Here is a 20,087-nt window from a genome sequence, read left to right as displayed (position 1 = left end):
TCCTGAAGTCATGCCCTGGGACTGAGATGATTGGCCTCTCTCGTTGTGTGCTAGGTTTGACTCCACAAACAGTAGAGATTTTCCTCCTGATTCCCACTGAGTTCAGTTTTCCGAGTGCACCTCGCTGCCTCGGTCAAATACTTGATGTCAAGGGCAGTCACTACTCGCACCTCATCTTGAGTTCAGTTCTTATGTCCATATTTGGAGCAAGGCTGTAAACGGACCCAGGCGAGGGGCTGAGTGGCCTTGGCAGAGCCCAGACTGAGTGTCAGTGAGCAGATTATTTATTGCAGTGTAAGTGTCAGTAATTTCCGACCCCATTCCACCACATGCAAGCATGTTCTAAAGGATTGACCCACTGGAACATAGGAGCAGGACTAGACCATTCTGTTCTTTGCATCTTTTCCGCCATTCCATTAGATTGTGTGTGATCTGTGTGTCAATCCCCTTTTACCCACCATAATCCCTAAAGACACTGGGCCAATAAAAATTATCACTCAGGCCTGGGAGAGAGAATTACTGGCTTCCACTACCCTTCGTGCAAAGACATGCTTTCTGAAATCTCCCATCAACAATGTAGCTTGAATTTTAAGATCCCGCTCCCTTGTTTTGGACTCTCCACCTGGAATGTTGTGTCTGCATCCATCGAGCCGAATGTTCCATCGGCCTCTCGACGTGAGCCTTGCATGTGCTGGAGAGAGGATGAGATGAGTCCAGAGATGTGCAGGTTAGGTGGATTGGCCGTGCTAAATTGTCCATTAGTGTCCCAAGATGTGTAGGTTAGGGGGATTAGTGGGGAAAATACATGGGGTTACGGGGCTAGGGTCTGGGTAGGATGCTCTGTCGGGGAAGCAGCGCTGACTCAATGGGCCGAATGACCTTCTACTGCACTGTGGGTGTTCTATGAGCTTGTTGCAGACTGTCCTGCCATTTGCTCTTGGTTTTGATATCGCTTGTTTATTTCGGGCTCTGGTCATTGGTGAGTGCGCGGTGTTGATGGGCCATTCAGTGGTGGTCAGAGGAGATGTTTGGATCCTTACCAATATGGCACTGATGCTGTTGGCCACTGGTCAGTTGAGACTCTGCTGCTGTACGGGTCTGTCCTCGCTAGCTGTGACCATTGTGATTGAAGCACCTAGCTGGGTTAGGTTGATTGGCCATGCTAAAAAATTGTCCCTTAGTGTCCTGAGATGTGTAGGTTAGAGGGATTAGCGGGTAAATGTGTAAGGATATGGGGGTTGGGCCTGGGTGGGATTGTGGTCGGTGCAGACTCGATGGGCCGAATGGCCTCCTTCTGCACTGTAGGGTTTCTATGATTCTGTGTGCTGCTTGTCGCTCCGTACCTAAGCTGGAATTTGTACTGAATATTAAACAAATGGGGGAGATTCTGAACGGGAAGTGCTCAAGTTGCAGATCGGAGGCCGTGTGCAAAGTGAATTGCTGCAGCCTGCCTCTGAAACACGATAGCAAAGAGTGCCAAACACAAACAGTTAGTTTGTAACTGTGTTTAACAGAAGAGACTTGAGAACTTTCCGAAGTGGATAGTTACAACTTCAATTGACTTTGAAACAGTTGTAGTAACAGCTCGTGGGCAAGTTGTTGTTGGGGGAGGAGGGGGAAAGTCTCCTTACGCACCATTTTCTTTTCTTAACCCCGACTTATGATGGGAAGCACTTTAAGTGTTTTAAATTATACAGTTCTTGCATTGCCTTTGCGGGTTGTGTCTGGTTGAGGGGAAGGAGTAGTTTTACACGTATTCTTTGAAATTTGTGCTTTGTATTGTAGTTTGTGATGTGTGGCCCACAAAAAGAGAAAAATCTGGATTCTTCTGACATGAACATATACAGTACAAACGGTGAATGTGGAGAACCCACAAATGAGGCAACATCATTCATTGTAAACTATCATACTGGGAGAGCAGAAAACACACGTCTGCTTTAGACTGAAATATAGAAACATAGAAGATAGGAGCAGGAGGAGGCCATTCGGCCCTTCGAGCCTGCTCTGCCATTCATCACGATCATGGCTGATCATCCAACTCAATAGCCTAATCCTGCTTTCTCCCCATAACCTTTGATCCTGTTCGCCCCAAGTGCCAAATCCAGCCGCCTCTTGAATACATTCAATGTTTTGGTATCAAAACATTGTATGCATTTAAAAGAGAAAAAAAATGCAGAAAAATCTCTGCAGGTCGGCAGCATCATAGAATCCCTACAGTGCAGAAGGAGGCCATTCAGCCCATCGAGTCTGCACCAACCACAATCCTTCCCAGGCCCTATCCCCGTAATCCCACGTATTTACCCTGCTAATCCTCCTGACACCAAGGGGCAATTTAGCTTGGCCAATCCACCTAACTTGCACATCTTTGGACTGTGGGAGGAAACCGGAGCACCCGGAGGAAACCCACGCAGACACGGGGAGAACGTGCAAACTCCACACAGACAGTGACCCAAGGCTGGAATCGAACCCGGGTCCCTGGCGCTGTGAGGCAGCAGTGCTAACCCACTGTGGCATCTGTGGTGAGAGAAACAGAGTTAGCGTTTTGAGTCAAATAGGACTCCGCAAAGCTCAAAACGAAATGGAGTCGAGACGTTAGCTCTGTTCTCTCTCCATCTATGCTGCCAAACCGGCTGAATTTTTCCAGCATTTTCTGTTTTCATATCCAATTCCAGCATCTGCAGTAATTTTCTTTTCTTTTATGTTTTGGATGGAGTTAGCTTCATAGAACATAGAACATAGAACATTACAGCGCAGAACAGGCCCTTCGGCCCACGATGTTGCACCGACCAGTTAAAAAAAAAACTGTGGAACTGTTGTGGAATGTAACCTGGATTCAGGATGAATGTTGTACTGCTTGGAATAGCTGGTTTTATTCAATGTGTGTTGCGTTTGTACAAGATTGTGAACAATTTGATTTGGAGGAGATGCCGTACGTTCTGTCTTGCTGCCCTCTGGTGTTGGTCTGCTGCAATGGCAGTGTAGCCTTTTTTGAATGAATAACATTGGCTGAACGTTTGATACAAGTCCTTCTTTTCACCAGTCCACAGTTTTTCAGGTTTAAACACAATTCCTAATAGTTAGCAATACCAAAGGGCATTTGGCACAAAGAAAATATGTCGCACTGAAAGATGACTTTGCAAAAATAAATATTTCTGAAAGGGATAAGTTTTTAAAAAAAATCAACATAAAGCTTGAACTTAACTGAGCTGCTACAACGATTTGCCTTGGTGGCAAGCCAATAGTTGTCAAATCTGAAATTTAGGAAGATTATGGATTCAGTTCTGTAGTACAAATTTAATATTAGTCTTTACCCATGATTAGAATCCATTCCCCTCTGCACAATGACATTCCCAGGCTGAACATCAGTCAGCTTGTTCTGTTGATGCTTCTTTTCAGTTGACTGCTGGTTTGGGAGTGAGAGAGAAGGATAAGGTAAAGTTTCTTTCACATTCCGCTTCCTTGTGCCATTTTAAAATGAAATGCTGGACCATAATGAGGCAAAGTCTTTGGTTTGAATTGTTCCAATTTGTAAGGTAAAGCTGCAAAGATTAGATATTTTAAAGGAAAATTGGAAATGAAATGTGTCACTGGAATATCACATTCATTTTGTTTCCTTTCTGTCAGCTATATGTTTATTTCAGTGTGACGGGGAGGTGTAAGTGGCCTCTGTAATCACACCCCTTAAGCACCTTCATGCTACTCTCCCTGGCCTTTGCCAGAATGTGGAGATGCCGGCGTTGGACTGGGGTAAACACAGTAAGAAGTTTAACAACACCAGGTTAAAGTCCAACAGGTTTATTTGGTAGCAAAAGCCACACAAGCTCCGAAAGCTTGTGTGGCTTTTGCTACCAAATAAACCTGTTGGACTTTAACCTGGTGTTGTTAAACTTCTTACTGTCTTTGCCAGAAAGCACACTCAATATCTAAGCACGGGTCAGTCAGATTTGTGTGATAGATGAACCTTGTTCCTGCTCCACAACAAACACAACCACTGGACTACTTTCACTTTCTGCCTCTCTCGTGTGTGCCTTAACACCGTTCTGCCTGAAGCAGCTCGCAAAGGGAGTGCAGTGTTTTGGAGATTGCTTCAGTGTACTTTTACTGCAATTACTGAGTTGTATAGCATCTCTCGCATAAAAGAACATCTCAATTTACAGGAGGGAGAGGTGAGTTTTAAACAGGAAGTGAAGGATTTTGGAGGGCCTGGGGTATGGGGAAGAGATCAAAGGAAAGCAGCTTTACAACGTGCAGAAGGAGCAGAGTGAGAAGTGGAGAAGCAGCAATCCAGGATCGGAGGGTAAAAGGTTTGTCCTGGGAGATATGGTTGGAGATGTTTTTATGACAGAGTTGGGCAGGACCTTGGAGAAGTTTCCCAATGAGGATTAGAAAGGAATTTGATAGGCTGGTCACGGGTTGCCAGTTGCATTTGGCAACAGTGGGACCATTTTAAAAAGAAAGAGCGAGTTCAGAGCTGTGCTTTGGACTCGAACCTCAGCAGTGAAGGAAGTTAGGTGGGGAGACTTTGGAGAGAGACAATGGAAGTCAGCAGAGAGACATTGAATCTCAGTTGCAGCTACACTTAACAGGGTGCTCGTCATGCTGATTGGAATGGCATTGAATCAGGGGATAGCAGGACTGCTGGATCTGCAGCTGAGAGATGGTCTGTTTTCGATTTGAAGGCAGAATACATTTTAAAGAGGTCTGGGTGAACCCAGTGCATTAACTTCGGGAAAAGGCTGATGTTGGATAAAGAAGAATAGTTGTGTCTTCAGAGGCTGTATTGAATTATAGTAATGTCATTATTTTCAAACTTGGTGCCTGCTCATTGCTGACAAGACGCATGGAGCCAAATGAGGACTGTGGGAAATTCTAATGAAGCAAATTAGGTAACTGTTGCTTCATGTGGTCAGCGCTGCTGCCTCAGTGCCAGGGACCCGGGTTCAATTCCGGCCTTGGGGTCACTGTGTGGAGTTTGCGTGTTCTCTCTGCGTCTGCGTGGGTTTCCTCCGGGTGCTCCGGTTTCCTCCCACACTCCAAAGATGTGCGGGTTAGGTTGATTGGCCATGCTAAATTTCCCCTTAGTGTCAGCGGAATTAGCAGGGTAAATACTGGAGACTGAATAGCCTCTTTCTGCACTGTAGGGATTCTATGATTCTATGTGTATGAATGTTTAATATCAGTTTCTTCAGCTCTTTGTTTAGCTTAGTGAGTGACAGAATTGCTTGATATAGTCTTAAAACCAAGCAGTTCAAGAACCCAGTGGCAACGGCCAGTCTGCTGAGTTAGCCCATCTCGGAAGCAATGAGCACTTGCCATGTCATACTGAAAGCTGGGTACAGTAATGGGCTGTGTTAAACATCAGTCATCTCTGGGAAGACAGGTCAGGGCAGCCACAAAAGACAGATAATACCACTGGATGGACAAATACTATAACTGACCTTTAAGATAAGGAATTTATAAATCTATTATCTATTGTAGATCTATCCTATCCTGAGGGATAGAATTTATGATCATTTGGAAAGATGCAGCTTAATCCGGGATAATCAACACGGATTCGTGAAGGGCAAGTCTTGCCTCAAATTTGATTGAATTCTTTGAGGAGGTAACTAAGTGTGTAGATGAAGGTAGAGCAGTTGATGTCGTACACATGAATTTTAGTAAGGCGTTTGATAAGGTTCCCCGTGGTTGGCTCATGAAGAAAGTAAGGAGGTGTGGGATAGAGGGAAATTTGGCCGATTGGATAAGTAACTGGCTATCTCATAGAAGACAGAGGGTGGTGGTGGATGGAAAATTTTCAGACTGGAGACCAGTTACCAGCGGTGTACCACAGGGATCAGTGCTGGGTCCTCTGCTATTTGTGATTTTTATCAATGACTTGGAGGAGGGGGCTGAAGGGTAGGTCAGTAAATTTGCTGATGACGCCAAGATTGGTGGAGTAATGGATGAGGTGGAGGGCTGTTGTAGGCTGCAAAGAGACATTGATAGGATGCAGAGCTGGGCCGAAAAATGGCAGATGGAGTTTAACCTTGATAAGTGCGAGGTGATTCATTTTGGTAGGACAAATTTGAATGTGGATTACAGGGTCAACGCCAGGGTTAGAACATAAGAACATAAGAAATAGGAGCAGGAGTAGGCCATCTAGCCCCTCGAGCCTGCCCCGCCATTCAATAAGATCATGGCTGATCTGAAGTGGATCAGTTCCACTTACCCGCCTGATCCCCGTAACCCCTAATTCCCTTACCGATCAGGAATCCATCTATCCGTGATTTAAACATATTCAACGAGGTAGCCTCCACCACTTCAGTGGGCAGAGAATTCCAGAGATTCACCATTCTCTGAGAGAAGAAGTTCCTCCTCAACTCTGTCCTAAACTGACCCCCCTTTATTTTGAGGCTGTGCCCTCTAGTTCTAGCTTCCTTTCTAAGTGGAAAGAATCTCTCCACCTCTACCCTATCCAGCCCCTTCATTATCTTATAGGTCTCTATAAGATTCCCCCTCAGCCTTCTAAATTCCAACGAGTACAAACCCAATCTGCTCAGTCTCTCCTCATAATCAACACCTCTCATCTCTGGTATCAACCTGGTGAACCTTCTCTGCACTCCCTCCAAGGCCAATATATCCTTCCGCAAATAAGGGGACCAATACTGCACACAGTATTCCAGCTGCGGCCTCACCAATGCCCTGTACAGATGCAGCAAGACATCTCTGCTTTTATATTCTATTCCCCTTGCGATATAGGCCAACATCCCATTTGCCTTCTTGGTCACCTGTTGCACTGCAGACTGGGTTTTTGCATCTCATGCACAAGGACCCCCAGGTCCCTCTGCACAGCAGCATGTTGTAATTTCTTTCCATTTAGATAATCCAATTTGCTATTATTTCCTCCAAAGTGAATAACCTCGCATTTGTCAACGTTATACTCCATCTGCCAGATCCTCGCCCACTCACTCAGCCTGTCCAAATCTCTCTGCAGACCTTCTACGCCCTCCACACGATTCACTTTTCCACTTATCTTTGTGTCGTCTGCAAACTTTGTTACCCTACACTCAGTCCCCTCCTCCAGATCGTCTGTATAAATGGTAAATAGTTGAGGCCCCAAGTACCGATCCCTGTGGCACGCCATTAGTTGCCATCTGCCAACCAGAAAAGCACCCATTTATTCCGACTCTCTGCTTCCTGTCGGATAGCCAATCCCCAATCCACGCTAACACCCTACATTCTGAGGAATGTGGAGGAACAGAGAGATCTTGGGGTTCATATCCACAGATCTCTGAAGGTTGCATTCAAGTGGATAGAGCCGTGAAGAAGGCCTATAGTGTGTTAGCGTTTATTAACAGGGGGTTTGAGTTTAAGAGCCGTGGGGTTATGCTGCAACTGTACAGGACCTTGGTGAGACCACATTTGGAATATTGTGTGCAGTTCTGGTCACCTCACTATAAGAAGGATGTGGAAGCATTGGAGAGAGTGCAGAGGAGATTTACCAGGATGTTGCCTGGTTTGGAGGGTAGGTCTTATGAGGAAAGGTTGAGGGAGCTAGGGCTTTTCTCTTTAGAGCGGAGGAGGTTGAGAGGTGACTTAATAGAGGTTTATAAGATGATGAGGGGGATAGATAGAGTGGACGTTCAGAGACTATTTCCTCGGGTGGATGTAGCTGTTACTAGGGGGCATAACTATAAGGTTCATGGTGGGAGATATAGGAGGGATGTCCAAGGTAGGTTCTTTACGCAGAGAGTGGTTGGGGTGTGGAATGGACTGCCTGCAGTGATAGTGGAGTCAGAAACTTTAGGAACATTTAAGCGGTTATTGGATAGGCACATGGAACACACCAGGATGATAGGGAGTGGGATAGCTTGATTTTGGTTTCGGACAAAGCTCGGCACAACATCGAGGGCCGAAGGGCCTGTACTGTGCTGTACTGTTCTATGTTCTATTAGATTGTGTAGCTTGCTTTACTTTTTATCAATTTATTTTATTCATAGCTGAAAAGAGCATTCACTATCGAGTATTTATAAGAGGATAATAACCAAGTCTGATACCCAAGAATAATCCGAACAAGAGGCTCATATAAATGCTTACTTTTTAGATCCTTTACCAACCAGCTGATGATCTGAGGTATTAATCACAAACAAAAAAAAAACTCCCTTTTCTTCAACTGACTGTTTGCTCCTGTTCTTATCTGTCCCTGTTTGTCTGCTTGCTCCCTGTCAGCTGGCTCTGTGTGTTTCTGTCTGGAATGTGGGACAGGAAGGGAGTGGCATGAGGTTGGGACAGAGGTTGGTTGCAGAGGGGAAGCGAGCCTGCTGAATGGGGATTGGTCTCTGGATAGTCACATGGTTAGAACAAACTGCATTCACAAAATGTCCTCGAGGAGCAGTGAACAGCAGTGGGGGAAATGAGTGAGAGATTAAGTGAATTTGATAGTAGCCGTTGTAATAGTTTGCACAGAGAAAGTAAGAATGAGGAAAACTATATATAGATGCTGGAGATACAGACTCTGACAGGGCACAGGAAAATAAACTATCCGACTGTAACCCTGCAAGGCTCTGAAACAGCCAATTACCTGTCTAGTTTCCTGGTCTCACTACTAAACTATTTACTTTCTTTCCAAACTTTTTTTAAAAACAGTTTTATCAGCTTGTGTTCTGCTCTGCTGGTCTGACTTTGACCAGATTTACTTCTGGCACTCAAAATCTTTCATCTTTTCTCCCTCAAAGTTTTATCATCTAGTGTGCATTTCTTCTGCTTTTTTTCCTTTCCAAATGTATTCCCTGGTAGCTTTCTCCCATTAAGTTGTCTATTTGGTTTTGTGCCATTTTACTGCTAATACTGGTGGTTAACTGTAAGGATATTGATGTTTGCTGACATCTGTACTGAACAACCGGGTGTTTTAAAATCTTGCAATTAAAGCAAACAATTTTTTGTGAGATGGTAGATAAGAGTTGTCTTGAGATCTGAGCAGCCATGCTGCTGGGATTGTGGAAAATGTAGTTATGGTTTACACCACTAGATGCTGCAGTTAGTAATGCGAACATGTCCCGAGGGGAAGAAAAAGCCCTTTTCTAAATGCAGCGTTATAGTTGCTAAAATGGAGGCACGATAGACATTTGAGAGCTGCAGATACCAAAGGTGGCAGATTTCTATCAAATTCTAGCACTGGAAATGAAAAGGTTTAAGAATGTTTGACCCAGATGGTCAGCATGAATGTTGGGGTTATAGATTTTACTCTGGTTAAGATGCAAGCTGATTTTTTTTTTAAACAGCGTACCATGTTTCACATTTGTGGGAACTGCATCTTTGAAAATCCTGCGTTTTTCTAACAGTAACTGTTATAAAAAGATCAGTGGGGGCAGATGCCTTTTTAGCTGGGTATTGATGTTATTGATTTAGCTGGGTATTGAGGCCTTCGATGTTAGAACGCAAGAAAATCTTGCTGTTTGTCCAAATTAGATCCCTCTGGAAACGTGTACTTAGATGTTCAAAATTTGATCTGAAATGTAAACGGCATCATTTTCCTTATGTATGTGTAAATAGTGATTTTTTAAAAAATAGTACAGCATTCCATTCCATAAAAATTATTCACAATGAATTTGTTTCAAAGTGCATACTGCTGCTTAGCTGAATATTTAAATTATATATTTTTAAAATGTATTCTTAGGTTGTTAAATACTTTGTGTGTAATAGCCTGGAAACTCTGAATGTCTAGGTTAAACCTGAAACATTGCCACTTAAGCAAGAACTAGATGGTATCAGTGGATCTGCATCCCCAGAAAAGCAGAGAGAAAATCACCGAAAAAGTGTTTTTTTAAAAATTGGCACAAATGATGTATGAAATGTATGCTACTGTATTTTGTTTGGAGGATCACGTTATGAAGCTGTTGTGTTCTTTTCCTTAGGATTCAGCACTGGAGTTCAAAGATTGTGCAGAGCGGACTGACCTCATGGTAAGCAAGTTTGCAGTTTCTGCTTGGCAATCCAAATTTTGATACCCAAACCTATTTTACACATGTAAACTGGAGTCTCAACCCCAGGGTCCCTTTCCCCATTGAAGTTCAGCTTCAATACTGACTTTTCGGGCTTTGGTGTACTCCTGTCTGAGGGTGAGATTTCCCAAGCCTGAACGGTGTAAGGTAGCTGAAACCAGCTGTTTAGTGTTTGGTCAGTTTTATGGTAACTCCCTTACTCCTTAAAAAACCGGATTTGTTTGCATCATTTTATTGATTCCACTGTGTTATAAAATTCAGGGAATTGTACCGTTATTTATACAACATGCACTGATAACCAAAATACCACCGATATTTGCTGTTTACTCTGGGATCTATTTACAGCATTTTTAACTTGATACAGACATACTAAGTTTCGAATGCCCAGCACTTCTGCAATTAAATACATTTTTAGCAAAAATGCTTGCCAATATTACTCCTCTCGATGTTTGTTTCTGAGCAACCCACAGTATAATTGGGGCTTTTACAGGATGTAGACAACATCAAAAAGCAATGCTGGGTGAAGCCCGACGTAGCATGTTGGAGATTATCACAATGCTCCCTCCATTTGTGTTCGCTGCCCCCCTATGTCTTTTCAAACCTTTATCCAATTCTCTTTAGTATTATAATTGATGCTTCAATAGCCACTTGTCTTAAAGAATTTTATCTTGCAAAATCTCTCTTCATTTCTCTGATTATCTTTGCTACTAATTCATTAAACAGTGAAAACTATTTACCCTCTCAAAACATGTTAGAATATTGAAAACCTTTTATGATACCTGCTTAATCTTTCTCAATGTCGATAGCTGTGATTTTTCAAGCCTCTCTTCATATCTGTATTCATGTACCATTGGCCAATTTTGTGAGGTATTCATGTAAAAGTGAAGCCCTTTAATCGGGCAATGGCTGAGCAAGTTTATCTGCTGAATAGATCAGGAAGATCCCAGGCTTTGTGCGGTGTCATTTTATCTCCGCCAGAACTGTAATAAGCAGCACTGCAAGTGGACTGGCTGCTCGGGGTGGGGGAAGCCATTTGGGTCCCTGTTTGTAGCACAATCCATTGACCTCTGCTGGAAGCGCAGGTGTGAACTATGGCTAAGAGCAGCATCGGGTTTAACTGACCTGCAACATTAATCCTGCAACCAGCATCGCTAAAATAGATTGTGGTGAGCGACCTCGCTGCTGTTAGTGGGACCTTGCTGTCTGCAGGCTGACTACCGTCTCATGGTGATTATGTTTCAAAATGCCTGATTGACAAGGAGCATTTTGGGATGACCCCAGGTCGGGAAATACACACTGTGAGTAACTTCTCTCCTTGAAGGAGTTGCAGTCCACATGCTGCAGTAGATTAGATCTCAGTCCAGAGTTAATGGCAGTCCTGTTTTACAATAACGTGCATCTTTTATCAATTCAGATGCAGAAGTATTGATCATAGATCATAGAATCTTCGTGTAGAAGGAGGCCATTCGGCCCATCGAGTCGGCACCGACCACAATCCCACCCATAACCCCATACATTTACCCTCGCTAATCCCCCCTGACACTAAGGGTCAATTTAGCATGGCCAATCCACCTAACCCGCACACCTTTGGAGTGTGGGAGGAAATCGGAGCACCCGGAGGAAACCCACGCAGACATGGGGAGAACGTGCAAACTCCGCAGTGACCCGAGGCCGGGAATCGAACCGGGGTCCCTGGCACCGTGAGGCAGCAGTGCTACCCCTATACATACTGGGACACCAAGGGACAATTGACCATGGCCAAGCCACCGGACCGCGCACACCTTTGGAGTGTGGGAGGAAACCCACGCAGCCACGGGGAGAACGTGCAAACTCAACACAGTCACCCGAGGCCGGAGTTGAACCCAGGTCCCTGGCACCGTGAGGCAGCAGTGCTGACCACCATTGCATTCAGGACCAGATAGTTAGCAGGGAAATTACTGCGATGCTGCAAAGCGGTGAATTGAAATCCTGGCAAATTAATCGCTCAGTGTAAAACAACACTGTTACCTATTAGTTGATGATAAAGACATTGCTGAATTGGCACGGGGGAGTGGAGCACAGTGGGGAAACGTTGGAGAGCAGAAATTTAAAGCTCCAATCTCTGGTTGAGAAGGAAAGTGGGAACTTAATGCAGTTGGAAATATTTCGATTTGTGATAGCGAATGTGAGTTGCTGTATTCCCCCACTAGGTCCAATTTCCAGTCAGAAGGTTGTGGGCGATTTTATAAATTTTTGTTCAATTTAGAACTCTGGATAAATTAAGGAACAGAATTTCGTCTTATTTTCATTTAAAGGTGGGATTGATACATTTTTTAATTCTTTCATGGGATGTGGGTGTCACTGGCAACAATTTGTTGTCCATCCCTAATTGAGATGGTGCTGGTGAGTGTCCTTGCCGCTGCAGTCTATCTGATGTAGGTATGCCCACAGTGCTGTTAGGAGTTCCAGGATTTTGACCCAGTAACAGTGAGAGCAACAGATTTAGGACCATAGAATGGTTGCAGCTCAGAAGGAAGTCTGTGTGGAGTTTGCACTTTCTCCCTGTGTCTGCATGAGTTTCCTCCGGGTGCTCCGGTTTCCTCCCACAGTCCAAAGATGTGCGGATAAGGTTGATTGGCTATGCTATAATTGACCCTAGTGTCAGGGGCATTAGCAGGGTAAATGTGTGAGGTTACGGGAATAGGACCTGGGTGGGATTGTGGTCAGTACAGACTCGATGGGCTGAATGGCCCCCTTCTGTACTGTAGGGATTCTATGAAGGAGGTTTTTCAGCCCATCTTGCCTGTGTCAGTCCTCTACAAGAGGAACCTGGCTAGTCCCACGTGACAAATCCATTTGTAAAGGGATCCTTCACTCAAAGAAATTGGAGAACCACTTGCAGCAGCATATTAGGTGGCAAAGCGAAAAGCACAGGCAGTGATGCATTCTGAGAAATGTTGAGCAGTGTCACAAGTTCTGCTCCTGTCTTCCAGGCTTTTCTTTAAGTCATTCCTGGACAGATATGTGGCGAGGTTGCAAACCTGTCTTCAGCTTTCTGTTCTATCCCCTCTTTCTCATTCTCCTCACCCTCCACCTCCACCATTTATTTCTCTTCAGCCACCCCTGCTACCAGGAGACGGATTGCACCATTCTGTGTCCCTGTTGATGAATGACATAGAAAAGTCTTTTGGGAGTACAGAACTGGAATATTGCTGAGAAAAGAGACATGCTATCAAAGATTTTCACCTTGCACTTATCAGGACAGTTGGCAAAGATGCCTATAGTAAAGGACACAATTTATATTGCTTGGGAAGAGAATGCTGAATGGTTGACAAATAGACTGATTGGTAGAGGTGTTGCGATGGAGAATGTACCAGAGAACAGTTAACTGCCAAGCTTTTGTTTAAATTTAAGCCATGCAGGTTAGCTCTGGTCAAGGTATTGCCGTGGGGATGGCCGCAAAGGACAGGGCCCTGTGTGTTTCGATATGTAGCTTCCAGCATGCATAAAGTGAGCCACACTGTGAGCACGGCTGATAATCTTCAGCTGGCTTTCAATGTATCTCATAGCACAGTCAGGAAGTTCTCATGTACAGTCTGTCTCTTTTTTTTCAGCGATACTCAAGAAAGATTTAGAAGACAGAAGCAGCACTTGTGTTTCTCATTCTGGTAAAAGAAGGCAGTAAATAGTCATAGAGGTTTACAGCATGGAAACAGGCCCTTCGGCCCAACTTGTCCATGCCGCCCTTTGTTTTAAACCCCTAAGCTAATCCTAATTGCCCGCATTTGGCCCATATCCCTCTATACCCATCTTACCCATGTAACTATCTAAATGCTTTATAGATTTAAATTTTACAAATTTAAATAGAAAATATTTTTAAAAAGAAATGAAGTGAATTCAGGCTCAAGCAATGGTTGTATGAAAGCACTTGGAGTAAAACTCGGAAATCCCTCCCTAACAGCACTGTGGGTGTACCTACACCTCAGCAACTGCAACGGATCAAGAAGGCAGCTCACCACCATCTTCTGAAGGGCAACTAGGGATGGGCAACAAATGCTGACCTAGTCAGCGACCCCCACACCCCGTATAAAAAATGAAATTAACAAATATTTGAAGTTAAAGGGATTTTTCACTTGAGTAATAGTAATTTCTGGGAAAGCGTCCTATCCGGGGCTGGGGAATCCAATTTAGCGATTGAGAGTGGAAGTAATGAGCTGAAGTCATTGGAATCACGTTATGGGATAGAAGAGCTGCAGACTGGAGTCAAACCAAATACATTCGGAACTAATGCTCTGATACTGCCTAACCTTCCTCCTGACACCAATGTTGTGTAAACCCCCTCCCCCCTGGTGCTGCCTTTCCCCCCCCCTCCCCCCCCCGGCGCTGCCTTTCCCCCCCCTCCCCCCCCCGCGCTGCCTTTCCCCCCCTCCCCCCCCCGGTGCTGCCTTCCCCCCCCCCCGGCGCTGCCTTCTCCCCCCCCCGGCGCTGCCTTTCCCTCCCACCCACCCCCGGCGCTGCCTTTCCCCCCCCCTCTGTCCCTCCGGCGCTGCCTTTCCCCCCTCCAACCCCCCCTCCCCCCCGGCGCTGTCTTTCCCCCCCTCGCCCCCGGCACTGCCTTTCCCCCCTCCCCATCGGTGCTGCCTTTCCCCCTTCCCCTCCCCTCCCCTGCCGCTGCCCACCCCACTCCCCCTCCCCTCCCCTGCAGCTGTCTCTCCCCTCCCCCACCCTTCTGGCGTTGCCTTCCCCCTCCCCCTCTCTCCTCGTGCTGCCTTCCCCCCCCTCCCCCTGGTGCTGCCCCCCTCTCTGGGGCACCGCACTCTGCCTCTGGTATGTGCTCCCTCTGTCTAATATTGCAACTTTGCCTTTTTCCAGTCTTATTTTAACCCCTAAATCTGGAGCTTCTTGGTTATGATTGCTCATTAGTGAGTATTGTGTCATATAGTGTGGTGATAGAGGGGTTAATTTGAGCTTTTTTTTGAACTATATGACCATCAATTATGTTCCGCCATCTGGTAAGTGCATCCATTTGTCTGTGCGGGTTGGGAAGCAAGCTTGGATTACGCTGGAAACTGTACCTGGGGAGTGCGGAATGCTATCAGTTAACTGTAGCTTTGCAGATAATTGGATTCACAGACTGCAGATGGACAAATGAACCATCAGGGCTGAGATGAATGGAAATTGCCTCATTGTGCAGGTTTGCCAAGTAGAATCAGAATCTGTATTCAGGAATTGTATTTTATTTTGTGAATAATGTTGATTTCTCCCACAAATGCTTTGCTGTACTGTCACTTGGTGAGGCGGGACAGGGAGGAGAAGGGAACCTTACGCTATAGCAGTAGAAAAGTTGGCTGGTGGAAATGAGACATTACTCGACCTTGCTTTTTTCTAATGTCCAATAGCTCCCAGATCAAATCTTCCGAGGCTTGATGGATTAAGTATCTGCACCATGTTGACAAACATGCGGACTGCCTAACATGTGTTGACACTGACAGATAAAATTGTGATGTTCCAAGGTCGTGATAAACCTTGAGTCTCCCAGTCCCAAACCTAATTTGAATAATTGTATGTAAACATGTTGAATTAGTTAATACGTCTGATAGCATTAGAATCATTGCACCAACAAGTCAGGCTGCTAGCACCTTGTCTCTTAGTCCTTTGTAACCTGACTGCTCTGACAAAGGGTCATTCAGACTCGAAACATTGGCTCTGTTCTCTCTCTACAGATGCTGTCAGACCTGCCGAGACTTTCCAGCATTTTCTGTTTCTGTGACATTGTTATAGGTCAGTTAGGATGTAGCCTGTTCACAATTGGCATTTGTATAGACTGAAAGAATTTCATCCAGGGAGTGAATAATCAACGTTACTCGATTCAATCCTTCGTATCCTGTCAAGCTCATGTTCAGGAGGTTTTCAATCCTTTGCATCAGATTCCGACTTCTCTATGTTCACCTTGTAGTCTCTGGCAGTCCTGAAGTGTCAAGTAGCCTTTCATCTGATTGAGGTGGAGATGCCTGCGTTGGACTGGGGTGGGCCGTAAGAAGTCTCACAACACCAGGTTAAAGTCCAACAGGTTTATTTGGAATCACGAGTTTTCGGGCTTACCTGATGAAGAAGCAGTGCTTCGAAAGCTCGTGATTCCAAATAGATCTGTTGGACTTTAACCTGTTGAACTTTAACCTGGTGTTGTGAGACTTCTTTCTTCTTCTAATTAGAATAGGTATAATACAGTCTGTCTGCCTGGCATTGCCTGATTTTTTCCCGGGAAAGAGAAGACTGAGAGGTGTTCAAACGGAACTCTTTCAAATTATGAAGGGGTTTGATAGCATAGCATTGGAAATATGTTTCCCCTTGTGGAGAACTGAGTTGCAAAATATGGTCACAAAAAAAAAATCCAACAAGGGATTCTAGTGAAGCTTCTTTACTCAGAGAATGGTTATGTGGAACTTGCCATTGTACGCAGTGGTTGAAATGAATGGCGTAGATGCATTTAAGGAGAAGTACATAAGGGAGAAAGGAACAGCAGGATATGCTGACAGGGTTAGATGAAATAAGATGGGAGGAAGCTCCTGTGGCGCATGGAGCAATTGGGCTAAATGACCTGTTTCTGTGCAGTAAATTATGTGTACTTGCATACAATATTGTACAGCAAGATGAATTTATCATTTAGAATAAGCCTGATTATATTGCATTGGGAGGTTTGTCCCCCTGTACAATTGGGATTCTTAAGTGCCTCCAGTTTATTATAGGATGGATTGGAAGATCATAATTGTTAAAAGTATTCTTATGCCATGTCAATGTGTTTTAGGGTAGGACTGCAGTAAACCTTGTGTCCATAATATTCCCGAGCTGTTGCTGTAGATCATTCCTCCTGGGTCTGATTGCTCAGGTTCATCTTTCATTCTAAAACACACACACACACTTTTTTTCTAATAATTCTCCCCCCTCCACCTTTTCCTCCCCTTTCGTAAAGGTACCAATTCTTCCTCGGAAGCTCTCCAATATCTTACCCAAGTGGCCATTTTTTATCTGGGGTTGGGCAGTTTAACCAACAGCTCTCTGTGGAGGCATCAAATCTGAGGCTGTTTCTGTTCTCAGTGTATGTTTGCATGGAGACATTTTCCAGCATGGGTCACTATGTAGCACCCAGTGCTGTCCTGTCCTCCTCCATCCCTAAGCTCAAGCATTTGAAGCTGGTTATGGTAAATGAGCTTCTACCCTGGCTAAGATGAAGCTAACCAGGGACCATGCCAGATGTATGTCTCATTACTATATGAAAAGGTTTCTCACATTACTGAAAATAAAGGATCATTTGATTAATGGTAAACTCAAGACCTCAGTGCTGTGTGCAGCATTGGGCTTCACGGTCTAGGAAGAAGGCTTTATAGTGGGTACAACAGACATTTCTCAATGTGCAACTCCAACAACACATGAAGCTCAGCACCATCCAGGACAAGGCAGCCTGCTTGATTGGCACCCCATCCACTACCTTAAACAGTCACTCCCTTTATCACTGACACACGGTGGTAGCGGTGTGGACCATCTACAGCAGGCTTGTCCGGTGTGCAGCCTGAGATATCTCCACACGCTATCTCCTCATTTGGACATGAGTAGAATGCCCAAGGACAGGCAGCTTTACTGAATATTTGAATAATTCGATGCAAACATGTTGAATTAGTTAATATTCAAACAGTAACTGAGCCAAACATCAAGGCAGCTTTACTTGCAGAAGAGTGTTCCAAACTTCAGCCACCCATTGTGTGTGCAAGTCTTTCCTAATTTCACTCCTGAGAGATCTCGCTCTAATTCTTTGATGATGCCCCTTTCCAATCAACCTCTATCTATCCCATCTGTTCCTCTTAATATATGAGAATTTTGATCAAATCACCCCTTAACCTTCTAAATTCAAGAGAATATAACTATAGCCTATGTAATCTCTCCTTGGCCGGTAGAATCCAGGTAACATTCTGGTAAATATACCTTGTACCCCTTCCAAGGCCAATATAACCTCATGGTGTGGGGTGCCAAGAACAGGTCACTATTCTAGCTGTAACCAGGGCTTTGTACATGTATGCATTCTACCCCCTTGTAAGTCCTCTAGATATAAAGGCCAATCTTCCATTCATCTTCTGGAGTGTTTTCTGTACGTTTTCATGACATTTCAATGATCTGTGTACACGCGCCCCAAAATCTCTTTGGAGCGCCACTGTTTCCAGATTTACACCATTTTGAATGGATCCCGTTCTAAAGTTTTCAAAGAGGAAGACCTCAGATTTGCCCACATTGAAATACACTTTCCACAGTTCTATCCATTCACTTGGTCAATATCGCTTTGTAATTTTATGTTTCCACCGATACTGGTTGCAGTGTCACCTAGCTTTGTGTCGTGGCCAATTTGCACATGTGGTTTTCTATCCCATCATCTAAGGTGCCAATAACTAGAGTAAAAAATGAAGGCCCAGATTCTTGCAGGGACCCCTTTAGTCACATCCTGCCAATTGGTGTTCCAGCGCTTTATCCCCACTTTGTTTCTTGCCGTCTGCCAATTACTAACCCAGGTCAGTAACCTTTCTTTGATTCCATAAGCTTTTAACTTCAGTTAACAGTCTCTTACAAGGGATTTTATCAAATGCTTTCTGGAAGTCCACATAACGAACTTCCATAGATATTCCCTGTCCATGATTAAATCCGATTCATCAGGCATGGCCTGCACTTTTAGCTGAAATTTTTTGAGAAGTTTAAGCGCTCTCATAATTATAGATTCTAGCAAATTTCCTTGCATAAATGTACAATTTTACTTTCTAAAAGAATCATTCCTGACTGGAGGGAACTTTGGCAGATTTGACAATATGACAATATTGTAACCGAATTCCTTTAATGTCATTGGAACTTTTCCTGAGGATTATTCACACTTGGTGTGGCAATAGCGAGGAGGAAAACCTTAGATTGCAAGATGATACCGGTGGGCTGGTCAGATGAACAGAACAGCGGCAAATGGAATTTAACCCTGAAAAGGGCGAGGTAATGCCTTTTGGCAGGACCAACTAGACAAGAGAATATACAATGAACAGTAGGATGCTAGGAAGTGCAGAGGATCAGAGGGATCTTGGAGTGCATGTCCAAAGATCCCTTAAGGCAGCAGGACAGTTAGATAAGGTGGTTAAGAAGGCATATGGGATACTTGTTTTTATCAGCCGAGGCATTGAATATAAGAGCAGGGAGGTTATAATGGAGCTGGATAAAATGCTTGTTAGGCCACAACTAGAGGACTGTGTACAGTTCTGGTCACCACATTATAGGAAGGATGTGATTGCACTAGAGAAGGTGCAGAGGAGATTCATCAAGATGTTGCCTGGACTGGAGCGTTTCAGCTATGAAGAGAGGCTGGAGTTGTTTTCCTTAGAACAGAGAAAGCTGAGGGGGGATCTGATTGAGGTGTACAAAATAATGAGGGACATACAAAGGGTAGATAGGAAGAAACTTTTCCTCCTAGTAGACAGGTTAATAACCAGGGGCAGGAGATTGAGAGGGGATTGGAGAAAAACCTTTTCACCCAGAGTGTGGTGGGAAGCTGGAACTCGCTGCCTGAAAGGGTGGTGGAGACAGGAACCCTCACAACATTGAAGGAACTTTTAGATGAGCACTTGAAACACCGTAGCACACACAGCTACGGACCCAGTGCTGGAAAATGGGATTAGAATAGAAAGGTGCTTGATGGCCGGCACAGATACAGTGGGCCGAAGGGCCTCTTTCTGTGCTATAAAAATAAATGGCTCCTTGATGTCATTATTTTCTCCATGATAGTACTGTATTCTGCTTATGTTAGTTTTTCTCCCACTGATCCATGGATATCTGCAACACTATCCCCTTCCTCTACTGTAAATACTGATGCAAAGTATTTCAGCATGTCAGCCATTTCCTCATTTCACTGATGGTATCAGTGCTGTGAGTTTAAGGAGCCTGCCTTGCTCTGGACCACCCTTTGCTTTCCTACTCCAAGTGTAAAAGTATTTTGTTAATTAAGATTCCTTTCAAGCTTTTTCACATTGCATTTTTGTCGCTTTTACTATCTGTTCTGTCATCTTTTGTTCTTTATATCTCTGCCAGAATTTATGCTTTATTTTTACATTT

The 20,087-nt window shown here is 44.4% G+C and overlaps 1 protein-coding gene across 19 annotated transcripts in view; it reads left to right on the top strand.

Annotated features, from left to right (window-relative positions):
• The window catches only part of LOC144509076 (RNA binding protein fox-1 homolog 2-like), a 295,347-nt gene that overhangs the window by 91,167 nt on the left and 184,093 nt on the right, over window positions 1–20,087 (top strand). For 14 of the 19 annotated variants that reach the window (XR_013500391.1, XR_013500389.1, XR_013500390.1 and 11 more), the window contains one exon: window positions 9,894–9,941. Coding sequence is in view for 15 of the 19 variants with exons in the window: in XM_078237387.1 (XP_078093513.1) it covers window positions 9,894–9,941 (48 nt within the window). In the remaining 4 variants the exon portion in view is untranslated. Of the gene's footprint in view, window positions 1–4,127; window positions 4,167–8,336; window positions 8,451–9,065; window positions 9,127–9,893; window positions 9,942–20,087 lie in introns of those variants that run through there. The other 5 variants (XM_078237402.1, XM_078237409.1, XM_078237405.1 and 2 more) reach the window with 4 other exon arrangements.

Source organism: Mustelus asterias, chromosome 21 (genome assembly GCF_964213995.1).
Source record: "Mustelus asterias chromosome 21, sMusAst1.hap1.1, whole genome shotgun sequence".
In the NCBI taxonomy this organism is placed as follows: domain Eukaryota; kingdom Metazoa; phylum Chordata; class Chondrichthyes; order Carcharhiniformes; family Triakidae; genus Mustelus; species Mustelus asterias.
Note: the sequence above shows the minus strand (reverse complement) of the source record. Positions and strands in the feature narration are given on the sequence as shown.